At 43.5% G+C, this 25,420-nt stretch overlaps 1 protein-coding gene and 1 pseudogene across 4 annotated transcripts; both read left to right on the top strand.

The window, feature by feature from the left end:
* LOC111982693 (WD repeat-containing protein 81-like) overlaps positions 1 to 16,533 on the top strand; it is a 43,849-nt pseudogene extending 27,316 nt beyond the window's left edge.
* A 289-nt stretch (positions 16,534 to 16,822) lies between these two features.
* LOC111949488 (alpha-2-antiplasmin) lies at positions 16,823 to 21,479 on the top strand. 4 transcript variants are annotated; one of them, XM_023966720.2, is made up of 9 exons: positions 16,823 to 16,926; positions 17,798 to 17,871; positions 17,963 to 18,037; positions 18,130 to 18,436; positions 18,851 to 18,994; positions 19,728 to 19,916; positions 20,041 to 20,183; positions 20,477 to 20,681; positions 20,927 to 21,479. In XM_023966720.2, the coding sequence occupies exons 2-9, from the start codon at positions 17,809 to 17,811 to the stop codon at positions 21,298 to 21,300; spliced, it is 1,500 nt and encodes a 499-aa protein (XP_023822488.1). In that variant the 5' UTR covers positions 16,823 to 16,926; positions 17,798 to 17,808; the 3' UTR covers positions 21,301 to 21,479. The 4 variants fall into 4 exon arrangements, with proteins under 4 accessions (XP_023822488.1, XP_023822485.1, XP_023822489.1 ...); XM_023966717.2 differs by having other exon boundaries at positions 16,837 to 16,926; positions 17,960 to 18,037; XM_023966721.2 differs by lacking the exon at positions 16,823 to 16,926 and adding an exon at positions 17,406 to 17,500.
* The last annotated feature ends 3,941 nt before the right edge of the window (positions 21,480 to 25,420 follow it).

The raw sequence follows: 25,420 nt of genomic DNA, 5'->3' as shown, positions 1-25,420 counted from the left end.
AGAAGGCGCCGCAGCGCCTCTACAACCTCAGGAGGCTGAAGAAATTCGGCTTGTCACCAAAAGCACTCACAAACTTCTACAGATGCACAATCGAGAGCATCCTGTCGGGCTGTATCACCGCCTGGTACGGCAACTGCTACGCCCACAACCGTAAGGCTCTCCAGAGGGTAGTGGGTCTGCACAACGCATCACTGGGGGCAAACTACCTGCCCTCCAGGACACCTACACCCCCCGATGTCACAGGAAGGCCTAAAAGACATCAAGGACAACAACCACCCGAGCCACTGCCTGTTCACCCCGCTTCATTCAGAAGGCGAGGTCAGTACAGGTGCATCAAAGCAGGGACCGAGAGACGGAAAACAGCTTCTATCTCAAGTCCATCAGACTGTTAAACAGCCACCACTAACATCGAGTGGCTGCTGCCAACATACTGACTCAACTCCAGCTCACTTTAATAATGGAAATTATGGAAATTGATCAAAAATGTATCACTAGCCACTTTAAACAATGCCACTTAATATAATGTATATGTAATACTGTACTCTATATCATCTACTGCATCTTGCCATCTTTATGTAATACATGTATCACTAGCCACTTTAAACTATGCACTTTTATGTTTACATACCCTACATGCTCATCTCATATGTATATACTGTACTCGATACCATCTACTGCATCTTTGCCTATGCCGTTCTGTACCATCACTCATTCATATATCTTTATGTACATATTCTTTATCCCTTTACACTTGTGTGTATAAGGTAGTAGTTGTGGAATTGTTAGGTTAGATTACTCGTTGGTTATTACTGCATTGTCGGAACTAAAGCACAAGCATTTCGCTACACTCGCATTAACATCTGCTAACCATGTGTATGTGACAAATAAAATTTGATTTTGATTTGATTTGGGTATAATGTTAAACAGTGTTCTATTGAATCTACCACTCTGTGTTCTGTCCTCAGGTTCCCCAGTGGAGTGCAGACACGTTCGGCTGTGTGTCTGAAGACTCATCTGTCTGCGCATCGCAGGGAGATGTGCAGCAACACATGGTAGAAACCCTGAAACGCTTCTTCACTGTCTTCTCCCTGCTGCAGTCCTACAGGGACAGGGAAAAATTGGCCTTCCTGGAAGGTAGGCATTCTGACACTATATATTAAAACACAAAAACGTTTTAAGTGAAGTTTTAGGCTGGTTAAAAGCTAGGAAATTCAAAATGTCAGTTTGATATGAAGCTCAGTCTCCTAACGTATGTTAAGTTGTGAGACTTTAAAAATTATTTAATTCCATTGAGCTGTCCTCTGTGTGGCGCAGATGGAGAGCTACCCCTGCAGGGAGGGTGGGAGAATGCATCCTGCTGGATGTGTGTACGCGGAGGGGTCGGAGGTGACGTGTGAGCTGGGGGTTCTGGAGGAGCTGCAGGCCATGTTTAACCCTTAGATGGCATACGCTCCCACATCCCCTTCTACTGTCTTCGTAGGTGAGACACACACAGCGCGCACACACACAAAACAATTCATAAATGCATACAATCCAGTTTAAAATCTGAATTATATATGTTCCTTACACCGTGAAGTCGGACATTTACATACACTTAGGTTGCAGTCATTAACTTGTTTTTCAACCACTCCACAAATTTCTTGTTAACAAACTATTGTTTTGGCAAGTCGGTTAGATCATCTACTTTGTGCATAACACAATACATTTTTCCAACAATTGTGTAAAGACAGATTATTTCACTTATAATTCACTACATCACAATTCCAGTGGGTCAGACGTTTACATACACTAAGTAGACTGTGCCTTTTTAAACAGCTTGGAAATCCAGAAAATGTCTTGGCTTTAGAAGCTTCGGATAGGCTAATTGACATAATTTCAGTCATTGGAGGTGTACCTGTGAATGAATTTCAAGGCCTACCTTCAAACTCAGTGCCTCTTTGCTTGACATCATGGGAAAATCAAAAGAAATCAGCAGAGACCTCAGAAAAAAATGGTAGACCTCCACAAGTCTGGTTCATCCTTTGGAGCAATTTCCAAACGCCTGAAGTTACCACGTTCACATGTACAAACAATAGTACGCAAGTATAAACACCATGGAGACCATGGGACATGTTTCTGTCTCTAGAGATGAATGTACTTGCAAATCAATCCCAGAACAACAGCAAAGGACCTTGTTGAGATGCTGGAGGAAACAGGTACAAATTGTATAATATATCCACAGTAAAACGAGTCCTATATCGACATAACCTGAAAGGCCGCTCAGCAAGGAAGAAGCCACTGCTCCACAACCGTCACAAAAAAAGCCAAGACTACTGTTTCGCAACTGCCACATGGGACAAAGATCGTACTTTTGGAGAAATGTCCTCTGGTCTGATGAAACAAAAATAGAACTGTTTGGGCATAATGACCATCGTTATGTTGGAGAAAAAGGGGAGCCGAAGAACACCATCCAACCGTGAAGCGCGGGGTGGCAGCAGCATGTTGTGGGGGTGCTGCTGCAGGAGGACTGGTGCACTTCACAAAATAGAGTCATCATGAGGCAGGAAAATTATGTGTTATATTGAAGCATCAGCTCAAGACATCAGTCAGGAAGTTAAACGTTGGTCGCAAATGGTCTCAAAATCGACAATGGCCCCAAGCATACTTCCTAAATTGTGGCAAAGTTGGCTTAAGGACAACAAAGTCAAGGTATTAGAGTGGCCATCACAACGCCCTGACCTCTCTATAGAAAATTGTGTGGGCAGAACTGAAAAAGCGTGTGGGCGAGCAAGGAGGCCTTACAAACCTTACTCAGTTACACCAGCTCTGTCAGGAGAATGGCACAAATTCACCCAACCTATTGTGGGAAGCTTGTGAAGGCTCCCAAAACGTTTGACCCAAGTGAAACAATTTAAAGCATCTACCAAATACTAATTCAGTGATGTAATCTTCTGACCCACGGAATGTTGATGAAAGAAATAAAAGCTGAAAGAAATAATTCTCTCTCACTAGATTATTCTGACTTTCACATTCTTAAATATAAAGTGGTAATCCTAACTGACCTAAAGACAGGGAATTTACTAGGATTAAATGTCAGAATTGTGAAAAAACTGAGTTTAAATGTATTTGGCTAAGTGGAATGTAAAACTACCGACTTCAACTGATGTCCTTGGATGGTTGTCAAAAGCATTGTGTCCTTTGGCCTCCCAGATGATGTAGCGATCCTAAAGCTGGTTTCCAACCATGAGCTGTCTGGAGGTTGGCCCAGTCCTACCACTCCAGTGGTGAGTCCTGGCAGTCCTGATGCCACCCCACCAGCAGGGTCCCAAGGAGATGCCCCCCACCACCTTGCTCCATTGTCCCCTCCCCTGGTTTGAGACGCCATGGTGGTCGCAGCCCCTTCCCTGCCCCCTTACAGTCCTCCACGCCCTGGCTCAGACACCTCCCCAGTAGTCAGGTACCTTTGGCACCATCTGGGGCAACCGCCATTCCAGGTAGGCCTGGGCTCTGAGCCGGGGGTGGGAGCCCCAACCTGGGCTCATTAAGACAAATGGGCCACCCCCGGCCTAGTCATGACTCAGCCTGTCATCTCGTCTGCCTCCACCTTCACCACTCCATCCCTAGCCCCGCCTCCTGCGTGTTTGGTCCTACCCCAGAGGGACAGCGCTACGAAAGAGGAGCTTCCATCGCAGTGGGCGCTCCCTGCAGGGTGCAACTGCTGGCCTGCTGGCAGTATAGATCGGTCTCAAACATGCAGGATCCCCACTGCTCGACATTCACACCAGACCCAGCATAGCTTCCTGGACCATTAGGGCATGGCTAAGTGTTTGGCTCCGCTGTGCTGGGAGACTACTATCCTGTCTGGTTAGCATACGGAAGACCAGTGAAGCTGTGGGCGCCTCTATAACCACGCGACCGTCAACACGGTGAGGTGGAGCCAAGGCTGACCTAACAACGGAATCATAAGAGTCTGTTTCTATGTTGGCCAACTGAGGCGCTCCGGAGGTTGGTCAGCTGTGACGGCCACCGTGCACCTCTGGACCAGTTCACAGGTCAGGGGGGAGGAAACGTGTTGATTTGGATTCTCTGCTTCTGTTTTGTTTGGAGACACAGATGTTTTCATTAAGACTGAATGATTTTTTTGAAATTCCACACATAGTTTAATTGATAATAAGAAATTAGGTAAAAAAATGTGAACGTTTCCGAAATACATAATATTATTGGAAATAAAGCTCTCTCTTCCTTGGGTGCCCAGGTGAAACAGACTGCTCCATGAGGCCCTGGATGGAAGATCCCATCACAGCAGTGACCACCATGCCTGCCCCTCACTGTAGTGGTAGTGTTTTGGCAGTGTGCAGACTCTCCTCTCGTTTCATCGCCCAGGCCGTGCAGGTACCATTACCAAACCCAGAGAAAAACCTACCCCTGCCACTCCACCTATTTAGTCTCAAGCTTTTTATGCTTAATCTAGTGGTCTGTCAAAAGTAGTGGCACTATTAAGGCATAGGTGCCATTTGGCGGCGCGTTACCCATGCTCTTTCTAACTTATTATCCCATGATTATTTATCTAGTGTAATGCGAATACGAATAGCTTTTCTCATATTGCTTCTAACTTCCTATTCTTGGCCTGCCGACATGCTCAGAGTCAATAGTACTCTCCCTTAATATAAGGAAACATAAGATATAAGTTTATATACAGGTACGCAGTCAAGACGTTGGACAGCACCTACTCATTAATTGCTGGATTGGAATTTATAATTGCTGTCAGGTAATTGCTGATTTCTGAGGGCTGGCAACTGCTAATGAACTTATCCTCCGCAGCAGAGCTAACGGCTGGCGTACGACAACGTGAGGCCGGTCTGATCCGGCTACCTGGACCTTGACCTGGAGGGCGCCACCGTGGCTAACAGGCTTCTCCTCTGGCTTCATCGTGCGCTAGACGCAACGCACAGGCCTGTGGCTGTAGAGGCTGGCCCGCTCACGGAGGGAGACTCCTGCAGATTAAGGGTTTGTTTGTGTGGGGTTGGGGGTGGTAGTGTGTGTGTCATTGTCTGCACGTGCATGTTTGTTGGTTAATTTCACACTGACACTTGCTAGCAGCAGGTTTCAAATCAATACGGATTCATGTTCCCGTTGGATAGTGATCTTTTTTACTGTGGTTAGCTATTGGATTCACCAGCGCGATAACATGGATATTGAGGATATAAACGTGAACCTTGTTCCAGCAGTTGACTAGCTCCCACTCTCTGCACACAGTCAGTTATTGGCCTGTAGATAGAGCTTTGTTACATAAGATGGGCTTTCTCCATCAACATGTTTCTGTCTGCTAGACATGCCTGGCTGCATCCCAAATGCCACTCATATTCTCTCGCCTTTTGGGGCCCTGGTCAGATGGAAGTGCACTATACAGGGGAATAGGATCCATTTAAGCCACAAGAAGCAAAAAAAAGCACTATCTCTTGGCCAGTCAGTCCTTCACATGTTCCTCTCAGGGGAGTTATGTAAGGGCTCTAAAAATGTTCAGCAAGTCAGTCAGGGCTGATAAACAGCCAGGCAGAAGTGCAGCTTAACTGTTTTAATTTCTGCTAGTTCCATATTGGGTGTGGTGGCTGAAATTTTAACGTGAGTTCAAGTGGACAGTTGGTATCCCAGAGGTTTTCAGAAGTAGTCAACAACGCACTAAAGCTGAGCAAACTTGATTACCGCTGATTGGTTGGGGTAAGGATTGGTGTCCTCTGGCTTTAGAGGCGCAAGTTCAGTAAATATGGAAGGAGTACCATTATACGAAGGCATACTGAGTTCATGTCCATCCCAGAAATGATCTAGACTCACTCATTGCTGAATATTATGGAATTACTCTGTCAGTTTCCCAATGTTTGAGTGCCACTGAAGATTGTATCCCCGTATCATCGTCAAGCCTTCGCCAAGTTTTTTAACCTGTCTCTCCTTTCTGGGGAGGTTCCCATTGGCTTGGAAGGCACCACGGGTTTGTCCTTTATTAAATCAGGGGGAAGATAAAAGCTGATCTTACAGTTAAGAGGCTTATTCTATTTTGCCCTGTCATGCACAAGTGTTGGAAAAACTGTAAATAATCAACTGAACTGGCCTTTCCTTGATTGTCTGGTATTCTCTCAGGTTATGCAATCTAAGTTCGCTCGGGTTATGGATGTGTCACTGCAACCTAATCCTCAATGATGTCACCATTGCCCCTTGGATTCTAAGCAATGTTGTGCTGCTATTTTTATTGACTTGGGCAAAGGCTGTTGATACGTAATCTCTCTCCGTTCTGTACCATCACTCATTCATATATCTTTATGTACATATTCTTTATCCCTTTACACTTGTGTGTATAAGGTAGTAGTTGTGGAATTGTTAGGTTAGATTACTCGTTGGTTATTACTGCATTGTCGGAACTAGAAGCACAAGCATTTCGCTACACTCGCATTAACATCTGCTAACCATGTGTATGTGACAAATAAAATTTGATTTGATTTGATTTGGGTATAATGTTAAACAGTGTTCTATTGAATCTACCACTCTGTGTTCTGTCCTCAGGTTCCCCAGTGGAGTGCAGACACGTTCGGCTGTGTGTCTGAAGACTCATCTGTCTGCGCATCGGCAGGGAGATGGTGCAGCAACACATGGTAGAAACCCTGAAACGCTTCTTCACTGTCTTCTCCCTGCTGCAGTGCCTACAGGGACAGGGAAACATTGGCCTTCCTGGAAGGTAGGCATTCTGACACTATATATTAAACACAAAAACGTTTTAAGTGAAGTTAGGCTGGTTAAAAGCTAGGAAATTCAAATATGTCAGTTTTGATATGAGCTCAGTCTCCTAACGTATGTTAAGTTGTGAGACTTTTTAAAATTATTTAATTCCATTGAGCTGTCCTCTGTGTGGCGCAGATGGAGAGCTACCCCTGCAGGGAGGTGGGAGAATGCATCCTGCTGGATGTGTGTACGCCGGAGGGGTCGGAGGTGACGTGTGAGCTGGGGGTTCTGGAGGAGCTGCAGGCCATGTTTAACCCTGAGATGGCATACGCCTCCCACATCCCCTTCTACTGTCTTCGTAGGTGAGACACACGCGCGCACACACACAAACAATTTCATAAATGCATACAATCCAGTTTAAAATCTGAATTATATATGTTCCTTACACCGTTGAAGTCGGACATTTACATACACTTAGGTTGCAGTCATTAACTTGTTTTTCAACCACTCCACAAATTTCTTGTTAACAAACTATTGTTTTGGCAAGTCGGTTAGATCATCTACTTTGTGCATAACACAATACATTTTTCCAACAATTGTGTAAAGACAGATTATTTCACTTATAATTCACTACATCACAATTCCAGTGGGTCAGACGTTTACATACACTAAGTAGACTGTGCCTTTTTAAACAGCTTGGAAAATTCCAGAAAATGTCATGGCTTTAGAAGCTTCGGATAGGCTAATTGACATAATTTCAGTCAATTGGAGGTGTACCTGTGAATGAATTTCAAGGCCTACCTTCAAACTCAGTGCCTCTTTGCTTGACATCATGGGAAAATCAAAAGAAATCAGCAGAGACCTCAGAAAAAAATGGTAGACCTCCACAAGTCTGGTTCATCCTTTGGAGCAATTTCCAAACGCCTGAAGTTACCACGTTCACATGTACAAACAATAGTACGCAAGTATAAACACCATGGGACCATGGGACATGTTCTGTCTCCTAGAGATGAATGTACTTGCAAATCAATCCCAGAACAACAGCAAAGGACCTTGTGAAGATGCTGGAGGAAACAGGTACAAATGTATATATATCCACAGTAAAACGAGTCCTATATCGACATAACCTGAAAGGCCGCTCAGCAAGGAAGAAGCCACTGCTCCACAACCGTCACAAAAAAGCCAGACTACGGTTTGCAACTGCACATGGGGACAAAGATCGTACTTTTTGGAGAAATGTCCTCTGGTCTGATGAAACAAAAATAGAACTGTTTGGTCATAATGACCATCGTTATGTTTGGAGGAAAAAGGGGGAGCCGAAGAACACCATCCCAACCGTGAAGCGCGGGGGTGGCAGCAGCATGTTGTGGGGGTGCTTTGCTGCAGGAGGGACTGGTGCACTTCACAAAATAGATGTCATCATGAGGCAGGAAAATTATGTGGTTATATTGAAGCATCATCTCAAGACATCAGTCAGGAAGTTAAAGCTTGGTCGCAAATGGGTCTTCCAAATCGACAATGGCCCCAAGCATACTTCCTAAATTGTGGCAAATTGGCTTAAGGACAACAAAGTCAAGGTATTAGAGTGGCCATCACAACGCCCTGACCTCAATCCTATAGAAAATTGTGTGGGCAGAACTGAAAAAGCGTGTGCGAGCAAGGAGGCCTACAAACCTTACTCAGTTACACCAGCTCTGTCAGGAGGAATGGGACAAAATTCACCCAACCTATTGTGGGAAGCTTGTGGAAGGCTACCCAAAACGTTTGACCCAAGTGAAACAATTTAAAGGCAATGCTACCAAATACTAATTCAGTGCATGTAATCTTCTGACCCACTGGGAATGTGATGAAAGAAATAAAAGCTGAAAGAAATAATTCTCTCTCTACTATTATTCTGACATTTCACATTCTTAAAATAAAGTGGTGATCCTAACTGACCTAAGACAGGGAATTTTTACTAGGATTAAATGTCAGGAATTGTGAAAAACTGAGTTTAAATGTATTTGGCTAAGGTGAATGTAAACTACCGACTTCAACTGTATNTCAATTGGAGGTGTACCTGTGAATGAATTTCAAGGCCTACCTTCAAACTCAGTGCCTCTTTGCTTGACATCATGGGAAAATCAAAAGAAATCAGCAGAGACCTCAGAAAAAAATGGTAGACCTCCACAAGTCTGGTTCATCCTTTGGAGCAATTTCCAAACGCCTGAAGTTACCACGTTCACATGTACAAACAATAGTACGCAAGTATAAACACCATGGGACCATGGGACATGTTCTGTCTCCTAGAGATGAATGTACTTGCAAATCAATCCCAGAACAACAGCAAAGGACCTTGTGAAGATGCTGGAGGAAACAGGTACAAATGTATATATATCCACAGTAAAACGAGTCCTATATCGACATAACCTGAAAGGCCGCTCAGCAAGGAAGAAGCCACTGCTCCACAACCGTCACAAAAAAGCCAGACTACGGTTTGCAACTGCACATGGGGACAAAGATCGTACTTTTTGGAGAAATGTCCTCTGGTCTGATGAAACAAAAATAGAACTGTTTGGTCATAATGACCATCGTTATGTTTGGAGGAAAAAGGGGGAGCCGAAGAACACCATCCCAACCGTGAAGCGCGGGGGTGGCAGCAGCATGTTGTGGGGGTGCTTTGCTGCAGGAGGGACTGGTGCACTTCACAAAATAGATGTCATCATGAGGCAGGAAAATTATGTGGTTATATTGAAGCATCATCTCAAGACATCAGTCAGGAAGTTAAAGCTTGGTCGCAAATGGGTCTTCCAAATCGACAATGGCCCCAAGCATACTTCCTAAATTGTGGCAAATTGGCTTAAGGACAACAAAGTCAAGGTATTAGAGTGGCCATCACAACGCCCTGACCTCAATCCTATAGAAAATTGTGTGGGCAGAACTGAAAAAGCGTGTGCGAGCAAGGAGGCCTACAAACCTTACTCAGTTACACCAGCTCTGTCAGGAGGAATGGGACAAAATTCACCCAACCTATTGTGGGAAGCTTGTGGAAGGCTACCCAAAACGTTTGACCCAAGTGAAACAATTTAAAGGCAATGCTACCAAATACTAATTCAGTGCATGTAATCTTCTGACCCACTGGGAATGTGATGAAAGAAATAAAAGCTGAAAGAAATAATTCTCTCTCTACTATTATTCTGACATTTCACATTCTTAAAATAAAGTGGTGATCCTAACTGACCTAAGACAGGGAATTTTTACTAGGATTAAATGTCAGGAATTGTGAAAAACTGAGTTTAAATGTATTTGGCTAAGGTGAATGTAAACTACCGACTTCAACTGTATGTCCTTGATGGTTGTCAAAGCATTGTGTCCTTTGGCCCTCCCAGATGATGTAGCGATCCATAAGCTGGTTTCCAACCATGAGCTGGTCTGGAGGTTGGCCCAGTCCTACCACTCCAGTGTGAGTCCTGGCAGTCCTGATGCCACCCCACCAGCAGGGTCCAAGGAGATGCCCCCCACCACCTGCTCCATTGTCCCCTCCCCTGGTTTGAGACGCCATGTGGGTCGCAGCCCCTTCCCTGCCCCCTACAGCTCCTCCACGCCCCTGGGCTCAGACACTCTCCCAGAGTCAGGTACCTTTGGCAGCCATCTGGTGGGCAACCGCATCCAGGTGGCCTGGGACTCTGAGCCGGGGGGTGGGAGCCCCAACCTGGGCTCATTAGACAACTGGGGCCACCCCCGGCCTAGTCATACTCAGCCTGTCATCTCGTCTGCCTCCACCTTCACCACTCCATCCCTAGGCCCCTCCTCCTGGGTGGTGGGTCCTACCCCAGAGGACAGCGCTCTGAAACAGGAGCTCCATCGCAGTGGCCGCTCCCTGCAGGGCAACTGGCTGGCCTGCTGGCAGTATGAGATCGGTCTCAAACAGCAGGATCCCCACTTCGACATCCACCAGATCCGCCAGCATAGCTTCCTGGACCATTCGGGCATGGCTAAGTGTTTGGCTCCGCTTGCTGGGGAGGACTACTTCCTGTCTGGTAGCACGGACAAGACAGTGAAGCTGTGGCGCCTCTATAACCACGGCGACGTCACACGGGAGGTGGAGCCAAGGCTGACCTACACGGATCATAAGAAGTCTGTGTTCTATGTTGGCCAACTGGAGGCGCTCCAGGAGGTGGTCAGCTGTGACYGCACCGTGCACCTCTGGGACCAGTTCACAGGTCAGTGGGGAGGAGACGTGTTGAGTTGATTCTCTGCTTCTGTTTTGTTGGAGTACACAGAATGTTTTTCATTTAACTGAATGATTTTTTWAAAATTCCACTACATATTTAATTATAATAAGAAATTAGGTAAATAAAATGTGAACGTTTCCGAACATACATAATATATTGGGAAATAAAGCTCTCCTCTTCCTGTGTGTGCCCAGGTGAACAGATCTGCTCCTATGAGGCCCTGGATGGGAAGATCCCATCACAGCAGTGACCACCATGCCTGCTCCTCACTGTAGTGTAGTGTTTGGCAGTGCAGACTCTCCTCCGTTTCATCGACCCAGGCCTGCAGGTACCTACCAAACCCAGAGAAAAACTACCCTGCTCACTCCCCTATTTAGTCTCCAACCTTTTTATGCTAATCTAGTGGTCTGGTCAAAAGTAGTGCACTATGTAAGGGATAGGGTGCCATTTGGGGCGGTACCATGCTTTTCTAACTTATTATCCCATGTTATTTATCAGTGTAATGGAATAGAATAGCTTTTTCCTATTGCTTCTAATCTTCCTATTCTTGGCCTGCCTGACATGCCAGAGTCAATGCTCTTCCCTTAAATATAGAACATAAATATAATTTATATACAGTACCAGTCAAACGTTTGGACACACCTACTCATTAATTGCTGATTGAATTTATAATTGCTGCAGTTAATTGCTGATTTCTGAGGCTGGCAACTCTAATGAACTTATCCTCCGCAGCAGAGCTAACGGCTGGCGTACCACAACGTGAGTGCCGGTCTGATCCGCTACCTGGCCTTGAGCCCTGGAGGGCGCACCGTGGCTACAGGCTTCTCCTCTGGCTTCATCGTGCTGCTAGACGCACGCACAGGCCTGGTGCTGAGAGGCTGGCCCGCTCACGAGGGAGACATCCTGCAAATTAAGGTGGGTGTAGGTGTGTGTGTGTGTGTGTTCAGTCTGTGTGTATTGGTAATTTCAGTGACTATTGCTAGAGCAATGGTTCCAAATAAATACACATTCATGTTCCCGTTGGATAGTGATCATTTTTTACTGCGGTTAGCTATTGGATTTCACCAGCGGCATAAACAATGGATATTGAGGGATATAAAGTGAACCTTGTCTCCTAGCATTGACTGCTCCCACTCTCTCACACAGTCAGTTATTTGGCCTGTAGAGCTTTGTTACATAATGGGCCTTTTCCCATCAACATGTTTCTGCTGCTAGACATGCTGGCTGCATCCCAAATGCCACTCTATTCTCTCCCTTTGGGCCCTGGTCAGAGGTAGTGCACTATACAGGGAATAGGATGCCATTTCAGACGCAGCCACTATCTCTGGCCAGTCAGTCCTTCACATGTTCCTCTCAGGGGAGTATGTAGGGCTCTAAAATGTTCAGCAGTCAGTCAGCTGATAAACACCAGGCAGAGTTGCAGCTTACTGTTTTATTCTGCTATTCCATATTGGTGGTGGTGGTGAAATTTTAACGTGAGTCAAGTGACAGTTGTACCCAGAGGGTTTGTTCAGAAGTAGTCAACAAAGCACTAAAGCTGAGCAAACTTGACTTAACCCTGATTGGTGGGGTCAAGGATTGTGTCTCTGGCTTTAGAGGCTCAAGTTCAGGTAAATATGGACAGGAGTTACTCATTATAAAGGCTATACTGAGTCTCACTGGTCCATCCAGAAATGATCTAGACTCCTCATTGCTGAAATATTTATGGATTACTCTGTCAGTTCTCCCATGTTTGAGGTGGGCCACTGAAGATTGTATCCCCTATCATCGTCAAGCCTATCGCCAACTTTTTTAACCTGTCTCTCCTTTCTGGGGAGGTTCCCATTGCTTGGAAGGCAGCCACGGTTTGTCCTTTATTTAAAGGGGGAGATAAAGCTGATCCTTACAGTTAAAGGCCTATTTCTATTTTGCCCTGTTCATCACAAGTGTTGGAAAAACTTGTAAATAATCAACTGACTGGCTTTCTTGATGTCTGGTATTCTCTCAGGTATGCAATCTAGTTTCCGCTCGGGTTATGGATGTGTCACTGCAACCTTAAAGGTCCTCAATGATGTCACCATTGCCCTTGATTCTAAGCAATGTTGTGCTGCTATTTTTATTGACTTGGCCAAAGCTTTTGATACGGTAGACCATTCCATTCTTGTGGGTCGGCTAAGGATTATTGGTCTCTCCTGAGTGGTATTTGGCCTGGTTTGCTAACTACCTCTCTCAAAGAGTGCAGTGTATAAAGTCATAAAATCTGCTGTCTCAGCCACTGCCTGTCACCAGAGGTGTACCCCAATGTTCGATCCTTGGCCTACGCTCTTCTCAATTTACATCAAGAATGTAGCTCAGGCAGTAGGAAGCTCTCTCATCCATTTATATGCAGATGATACAGTCTTATACTCAGCTGGCCCCTCTCTGGATGTTGTGTTAAATGCTCTACAACAAAGCTTTCTTAGTGTCCAACAAGCTTTCTCTGCCCTTAACCTTGTTTCTGAACACCTCCAAAACAAAGGTAATGTGGTTTGGTAAGAAGAATGACCCTCTCCCCACAGGTGTGATTACTACCTCTGAGGGTTTAGAGCTTGAGGTAGTCACCTCATACAAGTACTTGGGAGTATGGCTAGACGGTACACTGTCCTTCTCTCAGCACATATCAAAGCATCAGGCTAAAGTTAAATCTAGACTTGGTTTCTTCTATCGTAATCGCACCTCTTTCACCCCAATTGCCGAACTAACCCTGATTCAGATGACCATCCTACCCATGCTAGATTACGGAGACATAATTTATAGATCGTCAGGTAAGGGTGCTCTCGAGCGACTAGATGTTCTTTACCATTCGGCCATCAGATTTGCCACCAATGCTCCTTATAGGACACATCACTGCACTGGATACTCCTCTGTATACTGGTCATCTCTGTATTCAAAGACTCAATCATGGACACTTACTGACAGTTGTGGCTGCTTTGTGTGATGTATTATTGTCTCTACCTTCTTGCCCTTTGTGCGGTTTGTACCATGTTTTGTGCTACTACCATGTTGTGTTTCTTCCATGTTGTTGTGTTGCTACCATGTTGTCTTGTCATATGTTGCTGCCTTGCTATGTTTTTGTCTTAGGTCTCTCTTTATGTAGTGTTGTGTTTTCTCTCATGTCGTGATGTGTGTTTTGTCCTATATTTATATTATATTTATTTATTATTTTTAATCCCAGCCCACGTCTCCGCAGGAGGCCTTTTGCCTGTTGCCTGTTGGTAGGCCATCATTATGAATAAACTGACTTGCCTAGTTAAATTAAATAAAAAATAAAAAATGTGTAATGTCCTGGCAAAGAATATACAAGTGCTCTTTTTAATCCAGTTATGTCAGGGTGAGCGCATGGGTGTGTGGGTGTGAGCGTGGGTTGGTGTGGGTGTTTGTGAGTGTACACACACATGATGCTCTCTGACTGTGGTCTCCTGTGTGTTTTGCGGGCTGCTGAGGGAAACCRGGTCATCAGTTTGTACACTGACCACACTCTGACTGTGTGGAAAGACCTGGAGCACAAGCCCTTCCACCAGTACAAGTGACCCTCCAACCCGGTCCATGCCTTCGACCTGTACGGGGCAGAGTTCGTGGCGGGCACCGTGGCCAACAAGATAAGGGTGTACTCCATGATGAACATCTCTGCCAGCCCAGCCAGCAGCACCAAGCTCAGCTTGGAGAACCTTCGTGGAACCCTCACCAGCCTTGCTGTGCTACCCACCAAGAGGCTCCTGCTGCTGGGTTCAGAGAATGGGGCCATCAGGCTGCTAGCTTAGGGGCTAACGTATAACAAACTGCCTCAGCTAGCTATAGACTCTGCTGTTGACTTTTGCTGAAGGTGTCCTATTCCTAAAGCGTGTTGCCTGTATCCTGAGCCTCTCTCCGCTCCTCCCCGTGTGGGATCGCGGCTAGACCCGCTGATGAGGCAAGTGGTGAGGTCCTCAAAACGTGTTTTTACTACAGAGAGAGAGGACTACTTAAAGACTACTTATATGAGCCTCAAACTGAGAGGACTTTGCCCGTCAGATCTGCTATAGTCAACGACCAAAATAAAGATGAAGTTTTGTATCACTCATTCGAGGATAGGTCTACCGTATGGGGCAACTAAACACTTGATTATGACTTTTATCATTTATCTATAGATCCTATATTATGAATAAGATTCTTATCCTTGACTCGGTCAATATTATTTTCAAAAGGAACTGCTCAGGAAGGTGGAGCATGGCTCTGATGTAGTGTTGGTACTTTCCAAATAGATGCATACCTATCAACCAACACCAAAAAGACTGATTCACATTTCACACACCCACACCTGTCATTATCTCCCTGACATTAGATCACACCATGTATCAGATGCACTGAATAACTATGCTGTATTTCTAGATGAGAAAAAACTAAAAATACATTTTAAGTCTGTTTTCCATGTCTTTCTAAAGAAGTAATGCTTTATCTCACCGTACATTGTTTCTAAATTGTAAAAAATAAACCAACACAAGACCATTTGATTTTACAAGTGTTAATGCATCTACTTAATGCAGACAAGCTGAAGGCTTGACAAGAGGGGTGGCAGAGTCACGATGTGATTCTTCAACCTGTAACTGCTGTGTGCCAAGGTCACATGGTCAGATCCTACTGCACAATAAGGAGCGCCATTTATCAAGCTATTCTCGATCACATTTTAAGATTATTTTACAATTTAATGGTTTAATATTAGCGTTGTTAACATTTCTTTTGAATAATTCTGAACCATCGTTGCCGATTAGAAATAATCAGTTTGTAGGCCTAATTAAAGAAAGGTTGTTTTTATGTAATGTATCATGATGAAACCCACTCAGACATTAAGCAAGCAATGTGTTTGGACTCTAATTTGTCCATTACATCGACTGGCATAGGAACAAAGAATCCAAGTCAAGACCCAATTGACTTTTGTATTGTAATAACTATGCCTTATATGTAATCACAAATTGGCAGTATAAGAAAAATAATGGCAAGAAAAAGCCAGTGTATGTACCTTGTTATCCTGAATGGGATGCTTATCTCTTCCACCATAACACCTGTTGCCAAAGTTTTCACTCCTGTTCTTAGTCAATCTTCAAGACAGTCTACTCTGCTCTCAAGGGTGTCTGTGCTCCTCTGCACTTTTATGATGTGCATTACCATCCATGACCTCAACACAATATAGTCTTTTGGAGAGAAACGTCAACCTTGGCTCATCCAGTTGTTTAACAGGCCACAAGGGTCACCATGTTCCCACGAGGCTCGCTCCTCTGATTTTTTTATGGTTCCTGTGACTTTTGTATTGTCTAATAATCAAAAATGTACTTTGTTTTCAAAAGGAATTAAGTAACACCTTGATAATCAGAACTGGTCAAACTTATGTCCATTACAACATTTTGATGAGAGAAGTACTCATTTTATTTAACAGGTTTAATAAAATATGACCTACACAATGTGCTTGTTTCAGGTTTTTACATGAGTCAGAAATGTTTGTATAATGTCAGTCCTCACCAAATCCTCCTCTCTTATTCTCCTCTCTGTTGCAAGCAACTCAGAGAGCGCAATATTTAGGGTTCTTATTGGACCAAGTCCCCTCCTGATGTTTTTTTGAAAAATGTCTGTCAGCACAGCTGCAGTCATGTGATCTGGTAGATACCACCTACTGTTTATTGTTGAGTGGTAAAAAGTTTTGTCTATTATGCAGTGTATCTACGTTCAGTTTCTACCCATCCAATCAGTCTAATGCCAATTTTGTCAGGTTTAGAGTTGCTTCATACCAGGTTTGGAGTTGCTTCAAGTTTCAGGCTGTCAGGCTCACTGTTTGACCCCTGAATCGGTCTCAATATTTACATTTACAAACAGGTAGTGACATATATGAAGCACAGATCAATAAAAGTTGAAATTTAACAGACTGCTGAGCAACTCCTAGTCTTTTGCAAAGGAAGAATTCTGCTATTACACATTCAGTGTGTGTGTGTCTCTTTAGACAGGATAGCAGGTTTTCCATCTTAATTTTGTCAAGGTAAGAACGGACATTTGGGAATTTATGATATGGCTTATGATTTCATTGACTTACACTTTCATTTATACAAGTCATAAGGTTTCAGCTAAACCTTTGCCTCAGTGTAATAGTAGTAGGCCTAATAGTAAAATGTAGTATACTTATAATTATAGTAATAGTATAACACTTGAGGTTGCCCTTTGATTATGTGTGTTCATTTAAACCAAATGTCACCAAACTTTCCATTTAATTGCAAACTGTTTTTTAAATGTTGTTTTCCTGTTTTTGGTCTGTTATGAAGAAATAGCAAGTGGTTAATGTCCCTGGTCATAAAATATTAAAGTGTTTCCTCCTAATGTGTACTTGTGGCAAGGCTTGCCATTATGTAGATACAGATAGTATAGCTAGCTGGTGGTACCAGCTACTGGTCTTGCTAACCAGATTTACCAGAGCAAGAGAGCCCAAAATGTTACTGTTTGTACCTGGTCACTATCTTTCAGGTGTTCTTTTAAATGAAGAATGTAGTTGCCATACAGAGAGGGAGGCTAGAGGGAGAGACGGAATTATAGACTTCTAAATGTGCCTCACAAATTAAGTAAGAAAATAAAAAACTATACTGGTGAGAATGTTTTGTCTGATATACCTCAGTACATACATATTTTCTTCCAGGGAAAACTTTGTTTTGTAATGTTTTCTATTTTCAAATGAGATACACTGCTGTACCATGCTAAAGAAGTTGATAGAACTGTTTTGCGTTTGTCATTGCGAAAGACTGGATTATCGAGCATAAATGTCAGTTTCCTGTTGTCCTTCACCTGTCATTCATTCCATTGACAGGCATTGAGTGGGCCAGTCTCATTGAGTAATAGCTTGTTACCCTCTGTTGTTTCAGGCTGGCTGTTCATGGACATGGACCTTCGTCTACTATCACTCCTGTTGTTCTGTGTCTGCAGACAAGGGCTAACTGTAAAGCACTGAAATTAATCATCGACATCAATCGTGACTACTTTTTCTGAATGATGTGCATTCTCATATCCCTGTTTTTCCCTTCAAGCAGAATGGAGAGGTGTCAAATGATGCTCCAATCCCTCTGGTCCCTCTCATCCCATTGATGCCCAGCCACCCTAAAGAGGTCTGTTGCCAAAGCAGAATGCACAGCTCTCATACCATTCACGTGCCTTTTCACTCTACATTCTCTTAACCCCACACAATCCACTTTTCCAGGAATCAGGGACTTCTGCACCCAGTACACAGGAGCCTCAAAACACAAGTCCCACCTCATATACGAGCATCGCTCATCCCCTTGTGACGGCCAGTGCCTTGGGCGGGGGCTCATCTGAGGAGGATAATCAGGGGCAGGATGGGGGTTGTAGGGCCCAGGCTCGCAGGCCAAAATCCAGGCAGGCCTTAGCTGGTGCCATCCAGAGGCTGGGCATGAAGCTCTTGGGCCAGATGAAAACAGGACCTGAGCAGCCCAATGTCATCATATCCCCCCTCAGCATATCCCTGGCACTCTCCCAGCTGGCTCTGGGTATGACATGTTCTGTTTTTGGTGTTTTTTTAGGAGTGATTAAAACGTTTTAGGAATGTAGGTATCTATGCTCTTTCAGTATCAACTGTACTTGGCATGGTTTACAGTACCAGCATCACAACCTCTTAGCCTATGTCCCAAATAGCACCCTATTCCCTATATAGTGCCCTACTTTTGACCATAGGACACGTTTAGACTCAACATAACCTAATTGAACAGGTACTTGTTTGTTGTAAATGTTAAGAGCTCAAATCAAATTGTATTTGTCACATGTATAGATAACAGCAGGAATAAAATGTGCAGCTAAATGCCTGTGCCTCAACATTGCAGTCCAATAATCAATAACACTATCAATAAGCTGCAGCATGTTACATCATCATCATCATCATCATCATGTCTATTTATGTATCTTAGGAGCCATGAATGAGACAGAGGAGCTGCTTATGCACCATCTCCATGGAGACACTCTGCCCTGCTACCACATGTCTCTACACTACTTCCTGGAACGCCTCCGTAAGAGCGACCTGCAAGTGGCCACACGCCTCTACCTGCAACCAGGTCAGTGCTTTCTGCTTCAGGGTTGGGATCAATTCCATTTCAATTCCAGTTAGTTCATGAAGTATACTGAAATTCAATTTCCAATGCTCTTCAATGCTTTTCATAGAGGAACCATTGGAATTTGTTTATTTTCTTAACCTTTTACTGCAGTGGGCTAAATCAGGGTCACACAGTGTTTCTTGGTAGTCTTAAACAAATCTACTTTGAAACAAAAGTATACACCTCACACACATTTATGGGCTTAAAGAAAAGAAGACACCTGTACCATGTCAGATATAGAGTTGAAATGTAGTGAATTTATTACAGTTTATATACATCACAGAAGACTGAAATATAACAAAATCATTTGACAAAGAAAGATTGGATTTTCAACGTTTAAAATCATGTTTATTAATTATGAAATTGTGAAAAATATGAATAACATTCCACCCATGAGGGCAATTTGGTCATTTGACTGCAGGAAAGGGAGTTGAAATGTTACTGACCCCAACCCTTCACTGGTTACTTGAGTAAGAGTTGATGGAACATAAAGGAAACGGACCTGGAAATGGAAGGAAGCTAATGACAATAGACACATGTTATGATTGAGTGTTCAGAAGTTCAAACAAGTGACATTGAATGAAACAATACTCTAAATGGCCAGATTTAAATAAGAAAGTACTGATGTGTTACTGACTTTATGACTTCACGATAACATTATGATTATGTCTGAGTCTTTTGATGTCTGTTTCAGGGTTTGAGCCCAAACCAGAGTTTATTCATCAGTCTCAGGATGTATATGACTCAGAGCCAGTGACTTTGGAAGGGCTGGCTGAGGTCAACGAGTGGGTAGAGAGGGCCACAAATGGAAAAGTGACTGACTTCCTGACCAGTCTGCCGCCCAATCTGCTTCTCATGCTCATCAATGCTGTCCATTTCAAAGGTTTGTCATAGTATCTATCTACTAAATTCACAATTCTATTTCCTGCCTGGCATTATCAGTCTGTCTGTCCTTAAATGTTTTTTTTCTTCCTAATATCTCCATAATCACCCATTGGCCAAAATAGGAGAATGGAAGGCTCGCTTTGACCCACGATTTACCTCCAAAGATGTCTTCTACATTGACGACAAGCACATGGTCAACGTTGACATGATGATGGGGCCCAAATACCCCTTAAGTCTGCTCATTGATAATGATCTGGAAGCTCAGGTAAGACTCTCAATCCCTTTTGTCCCCGTCCCCCCCGCTTGACTATTTATGTTTTTCATAATTTTACCYTCCATCACTCTCTACATGTAGTATATACTGTACCTGTATACTGTTATATTATATTTCAGATATGATTCCCAAATGGTATTTGTCTCCTTTTTTTGACATATTGTCTTCTTTTTGTAATTTCTCTCCTTTAATTTCTCTATTCACCTTCCTACTTTCCTGAGGCACAAAATTGTTGCACTACATTACCTTCTATTTCTCATCATTCTCCTTGTCTTCCTGTGCAGGTGGCTCGCTTTCCCTTCAACAATCAGATGAGCCTGCTGATAGTGATGCCCATGAATGGCCAGGTGAACGTGTCAGCCCTCGCAGCAAAGCTCAACATCTCTGACCTGTACAACCGCCTGCCCAGAGAGAGACCCATGCAGGTCAAGTTGCCCAAATTCAAACTGGACTACAGCCAGGACCTGCAGGAGGCTCTGACCAACATTGGTAAGTAGTAGAGGATCCATAAGCAGACGAGATGAATATGTGAGGTAGGTATACTAGTGAAAACATTCATACTGTAGATAATAAGGCTTGAAGCACAAGGAAAGGTGAGATAAAGATTTTAAAAAACAATTGTCCATCTTATTCTTCAACAAAAATGTTAATTACTGGCAGAAGCTGTAAGTCTGTTGAAAAGTTTAGAACTGCCACTCTCATATACTTAAGTGTGTGATTTGTTATATTCTCAGGTATGGGGGAATTGTTTGCTAGTCCCAACCTGGCTGCCATAGCTGAGGGGCCTCTGCTGGTGTCCAGTGTGCAGCACAAGTCCAGTATGGAGATCTCTGAGGAGGGAGCAGAGGCTGCTGCAGCTACCAGCCTGGTCATCTCACGGTCCAACCCCTCTTTTAGTCTCAACCAGCCATTCTTCTTTGCCCTCATGGACGATAAGACACAAGCACCAGTCTTCCTAGGCGTCATCACCAACCCTAACCCTGGAGCTCCTGCTATGCAGAGTAGTGGAGGGTCTGCCAACCTAGATAAAGTACACTACCCCATTGATGACAAGAATGACAAGAATGACAAGCATTATAGTCACTCTTTTGGTGGGCCACCCAAGTAAGCCGAAACCTCATTCAATGAGGGGAGATTAAGACCATTATCTATTGACCTTGAACTGTACTGCTGTCTGTCAGAGAGGAAGCAAATCCAGATGAGCAACTCAGATGCATGACAACAGCCCAAGTTATTCAAATGGTCAGCTGGATTGAAATGTAACCATTTTTCTAAATGTGAAACTTTTTTTTTTTTAAATACAAATACTTTTTTATTTTTTCTTTATTTTAATTTTAAATAAACAACACACTGAGGTGCCCCACATTCTCTAATGAAGTTTACTGCTGATTAAAAATACTAGTATTTCTATCTGATGTTTTGGATTAAATGTATCATGAAAATGCAATATTGTGTCCGGATTTATTACGCTACTTGATGAGACATTAAACATGTCTAAATCCTGTGAGATTATTTGGTGTTTTTGAAATTTTGGCCCTATATTTTACATTTTATTTTGTGCATAATTTATGAATAACAAACATGCCCTATCAATGCTTTAGGTCAACACTGCAGTGCTGTTTTATTTATAGATTAAAAGAAACTAACAAATGGGTTTGAAAAAACGGTCAATTCATGTCAAGCTTTCTCTGTCCTGCACTTCTGTTACTTAGGTCAAGCTCTCAGCCAGGGCACAACAAAGATGCCATTGTAACCTGTTACTTAGCACACGTAAACCTACACAATATTCCTCACAAAACATTGCAAAGAGCTTTTTCCCTTATTTACTGTTAAAATTGGGTATTTTCAGAATACAGATCATGCCACACAAATCCAGGTAGGCAAACAAATTACCAAAGGATCACTGAACTGCAGCTATTCAAAAAACTCACGAGGTGGCGATATAAGATCCTTTGAGATTCAGCTCAGGGTTAGTAAGGACCTGGGATTCTATGGATTTTATATGGTGAGAATTTTTTTTGCATAATTAGGGATTCAACAGCAGCAAAGCTGGTGAAACCCTACTGTATTTGTTCCGGTTCATTATTGCAAGGGGTTAAAGCAGCGACGCATTATGGTGAAAAAAATGCAAATTCCTGTSCGATCTAAAGGCCCAGGATTGTGCAATTTAGCAACATGGTAAAGACCCAAGGGCCCATGGTGGTGCTATAACAAGCAATTAAAAATGTTAACTTTGAAAGGTCTGCACCCTGTGTGAACTAAAGTCACATAACTCACAAGGAACAAATCTGCCTCAGACTCAAAGTCCACCATGATGGATTTTGTGAGAAAAAAATATATATACACTCCCGTTCAAATGTTTGGGGTCACTTAGAAATGTCCTTGTTTTTGAAAGAAAAACACATTTTTTTGTCCATTAAAATAAAATAACATCAAATCGATCAGAAATACATTGTAGACATTGTTAATGTTGTAAATGACTATAGTAGCTGGAAACGGCAGATTTTTTATGGAATATCTACATAGGCGTACAGAGACCCATTATCAGCAACCATCACTCCTGCGTTCCAATGGCACGTTGTGTTAGCTAATCCAAATGTATCATTTTAAAAGGCTAGTTGATCATTCGAAAACCCTTTTGCAATTACGTTAGCACAGCTAAAAACTGTTGTCCTGATTAAAGAAGCAATAAAACTGGCCGCCTTTAGACTAGTTGAGTATCTGGAGCATCAGCATTTGTGGGTTCGATTACAGGCTCAAAATGGCCAGAAACAAAGACCTTTCTTCTGAAACTCATCAGCCTATTCTTGTTCTGAGAAATGAAGGCTATTCCATGCGAGAAATTGCCAAGAAACTGAAGATCTCGTACAACGCTGTGTACTCTTCCCTTCACAGAACAGCGCAAACTGGCTCCAACCAGAATAGAAAGAGGAGTGGGAGTCCCCGGTGCACAACTGAGCAAGAGGACAAGTACATTAGAGTGTCTAGTTTGAAAAACAGAAACAGATTCCTGTCTTGCAGGATTTTATGCACAGAATGAGCATTATGGCTGGTGGCATTGTAATTCTGGAGGATCATGTCATGATGAGCCTGCAGGAAGGGTACCACATGAGGAAGGAGGATGTTTTCCCTGTAACGCACAGGGTTGAGATTGCCTGCAATGACAACAAGCTCAATCCGATGATGCTCTGACACACGCCCCAGACCATGACGGACCCTCCACCTCCAAATCGATCCCGCTCCAGAGTACAGGCCTCGGTGTAACGCTCATTCCTTCGACGATAAACGCGATAAAACGCTCACCCCTGGTGAGACAAAACCACGACTCGTAAATGAAAAGCACTTTTTGCCAGTCCTGTCTGGTCCAGCGACGGTGGGTTTGTGCCCATAGGCGACGTTGTTGCGGTGATGTCTGGTGAGGACCTGCCTTACAACAGCCCTACAAGCCCTCATTCCAGCTTCTCTCAGCCTATTGCGGGCACTCTGAGCACTGATGGAGGGATTGTGCATTCCTGGTGTAACTCGGGCAGTTGTTGTTGCCATCCTGTACCTGTCCCGCAGGTGTGATGTTCGGATGTACCGGTCCTGTGCAGGTGTTGTTACTCGTGGTCTGCCACTGCGAGGACGATCAGCTATCCGTCCTGCCTCCCTGTAGCGCTGTCTTAGGCGTCTCACAGTAGGGACATTGCAATTTATTGCCCTGGCTACATCTGCAGTCCTCATGCCTCCTTGCAGCATGCCTAAGGCACGTTCACACAGATGAGCAGGTACCCTGGGAATCTTTCTTTTGGTGTTTTTCAGAGTCAGTAGAAAGGCCTCTTTAGTGTCCTAAGTTGTAATAACTGTGACCTTAATTGCCTATTGTCTGTAAGCTGTTAGTGTCTTAACGACCGTTCCACAGGTGCTTGTTCATTAATTGTTTATGGTTCATTCAACAAGCATGGGAAACAGTGCTCAAACCCTTTACAATAAAGATCTGTGAAGTAATTTAGATTATCTTTGAAAGACAGGGTCCTGAAAAAGGTACATTTCTTTTTTTGCTGAGTTGAGTAATGAAAAAAGTGTTAAACAAATCAAAATATATTTGAGATTTGAGATTCTTTAAAGTAGCCACCCTTTGCCTTGATGACAACTTTGCACTCTCTTGGCATTCTCTCAACCAGCTTCATGAGGTAGTCATCTGGAGTGCTTTTCCAATAGTCTTGAAGGAGTTCCCACAAATGCTGAGCACTTGTTGGTTGCTTTTCTTTCACTCTGCGGTCCAACTCATCCCAAATCATCTCAATTGGGTTGAGATCAGGTGATTGTGGAGGCCAGGTCATCTGGTGCAGCACCATCACTCTCCTTCTTGGTCAAATAGCCCTTACACAGCCTGGAGGTGTGTTTTGGGTCATTGTTCTGTTGAAAAGCAAATGATAGTCCCACTAAGCAGATGGGATAGCGTATGGCTGCACAATGCTGTGGTAGCCAAGCTGATTAAGTGTGCCTTAAATTCTAAATAAATCCCTGACGTTGTCACCAGCAAAGCACCATCACACCTCCTCCTCCTCCATGCTTCTCGGTGGGAACCACACATGCGGAGATCATCRGTTCACCTACTCTGTGTCTCACAAAGACACGGCGGTTGGAACCAAAAAAAGATTTCCACCGGTCTAATGTCCATTGCTTGTGTTTCTTGGCCCAATCAAGTCTATTTTTATTATTGTAGTCCTTTAGTATTGGTTTCTTTGCAGCAATTCGACCATGAAGGCCTGATTCATGCAGTCTCCTCTGAACAGTTTGTGTTGAGATGTGTCCGTTACTTGAGCTCTGTGAAGCATTTATTTAGGCTGCATTTTCTGAGGCTGGTAACTCTAATGAACATATCCTCTGCAGCAGAGGTAACTCTGGGTCTTCCTTTCCTGTGGCGGTCCTCATGAGAGACAGTTTCTTCATAGCGCTTGATGGTTTTTGCGACTGCACTTGAAGAAACTTTAAAAGTTCTTGAAATGTTCCGGATTGACTGACCTTAAAGTAATGATGGACTGTTGTTTCTCTTTGCTTATTTGAGATGTTCTTGCCATAATATGGACTTGGTATGATTCCATAGGTGTTATTTTATTCTACAATGTAGAAAACAGTCAAAATAAAGAAAAACCCTTGAATGAGTAGGTGTGTCCAAACATTTGACTGGTACTGTATATAACAAATACTTTTACTCAAGTAGTATTTTCCTGGATGCCTTTCAC

Source organism: Salvelinus sp. IW2-2015, linkage group LG22 (assembly GCF_002910315.2).
Source record: "Salvelinus sp. IW2-2015 linkage group LG22, ASM291031v2, whole genome shotgun sequence".
Taxonomy (NCBI): domain Eukaryota; kingdom Metazoa; phylum Chordata; class Actinopteri; order Salmoniformes; family Salmonidae; genus Salvelinus; species Salvelinus sp. IW2-2015.
This window is presented reverse-complemented; position numbering and strand designations above follow the sequence as displayed.

Excerpts from the sequence above, each read along its gene's own strand:
- LOC111949488 (XM_023966717.2), top strand. The coding sequence starts at position 17,809 with ATGGACATGGACCTTCGTCTACTATCACTCCTGTTGTTCTGTGTCTGC. Across the intron at positions 17,872-17,959 it reads TCTGCAGACAAGGGCTAACT|CAGAATGGAGAGGTGTCAAA; the intron begins GTAAAGCACTGA and ends TTTCCCTTCAAG. Across the intron at positions 19,917-20,040 it reads CAATGCTGTCCATTTCAAAG|GAGAATGGAAGGCTCGCTTT; the intron begins GTTTGTCATAGT and ends TGGCCAAAATAG.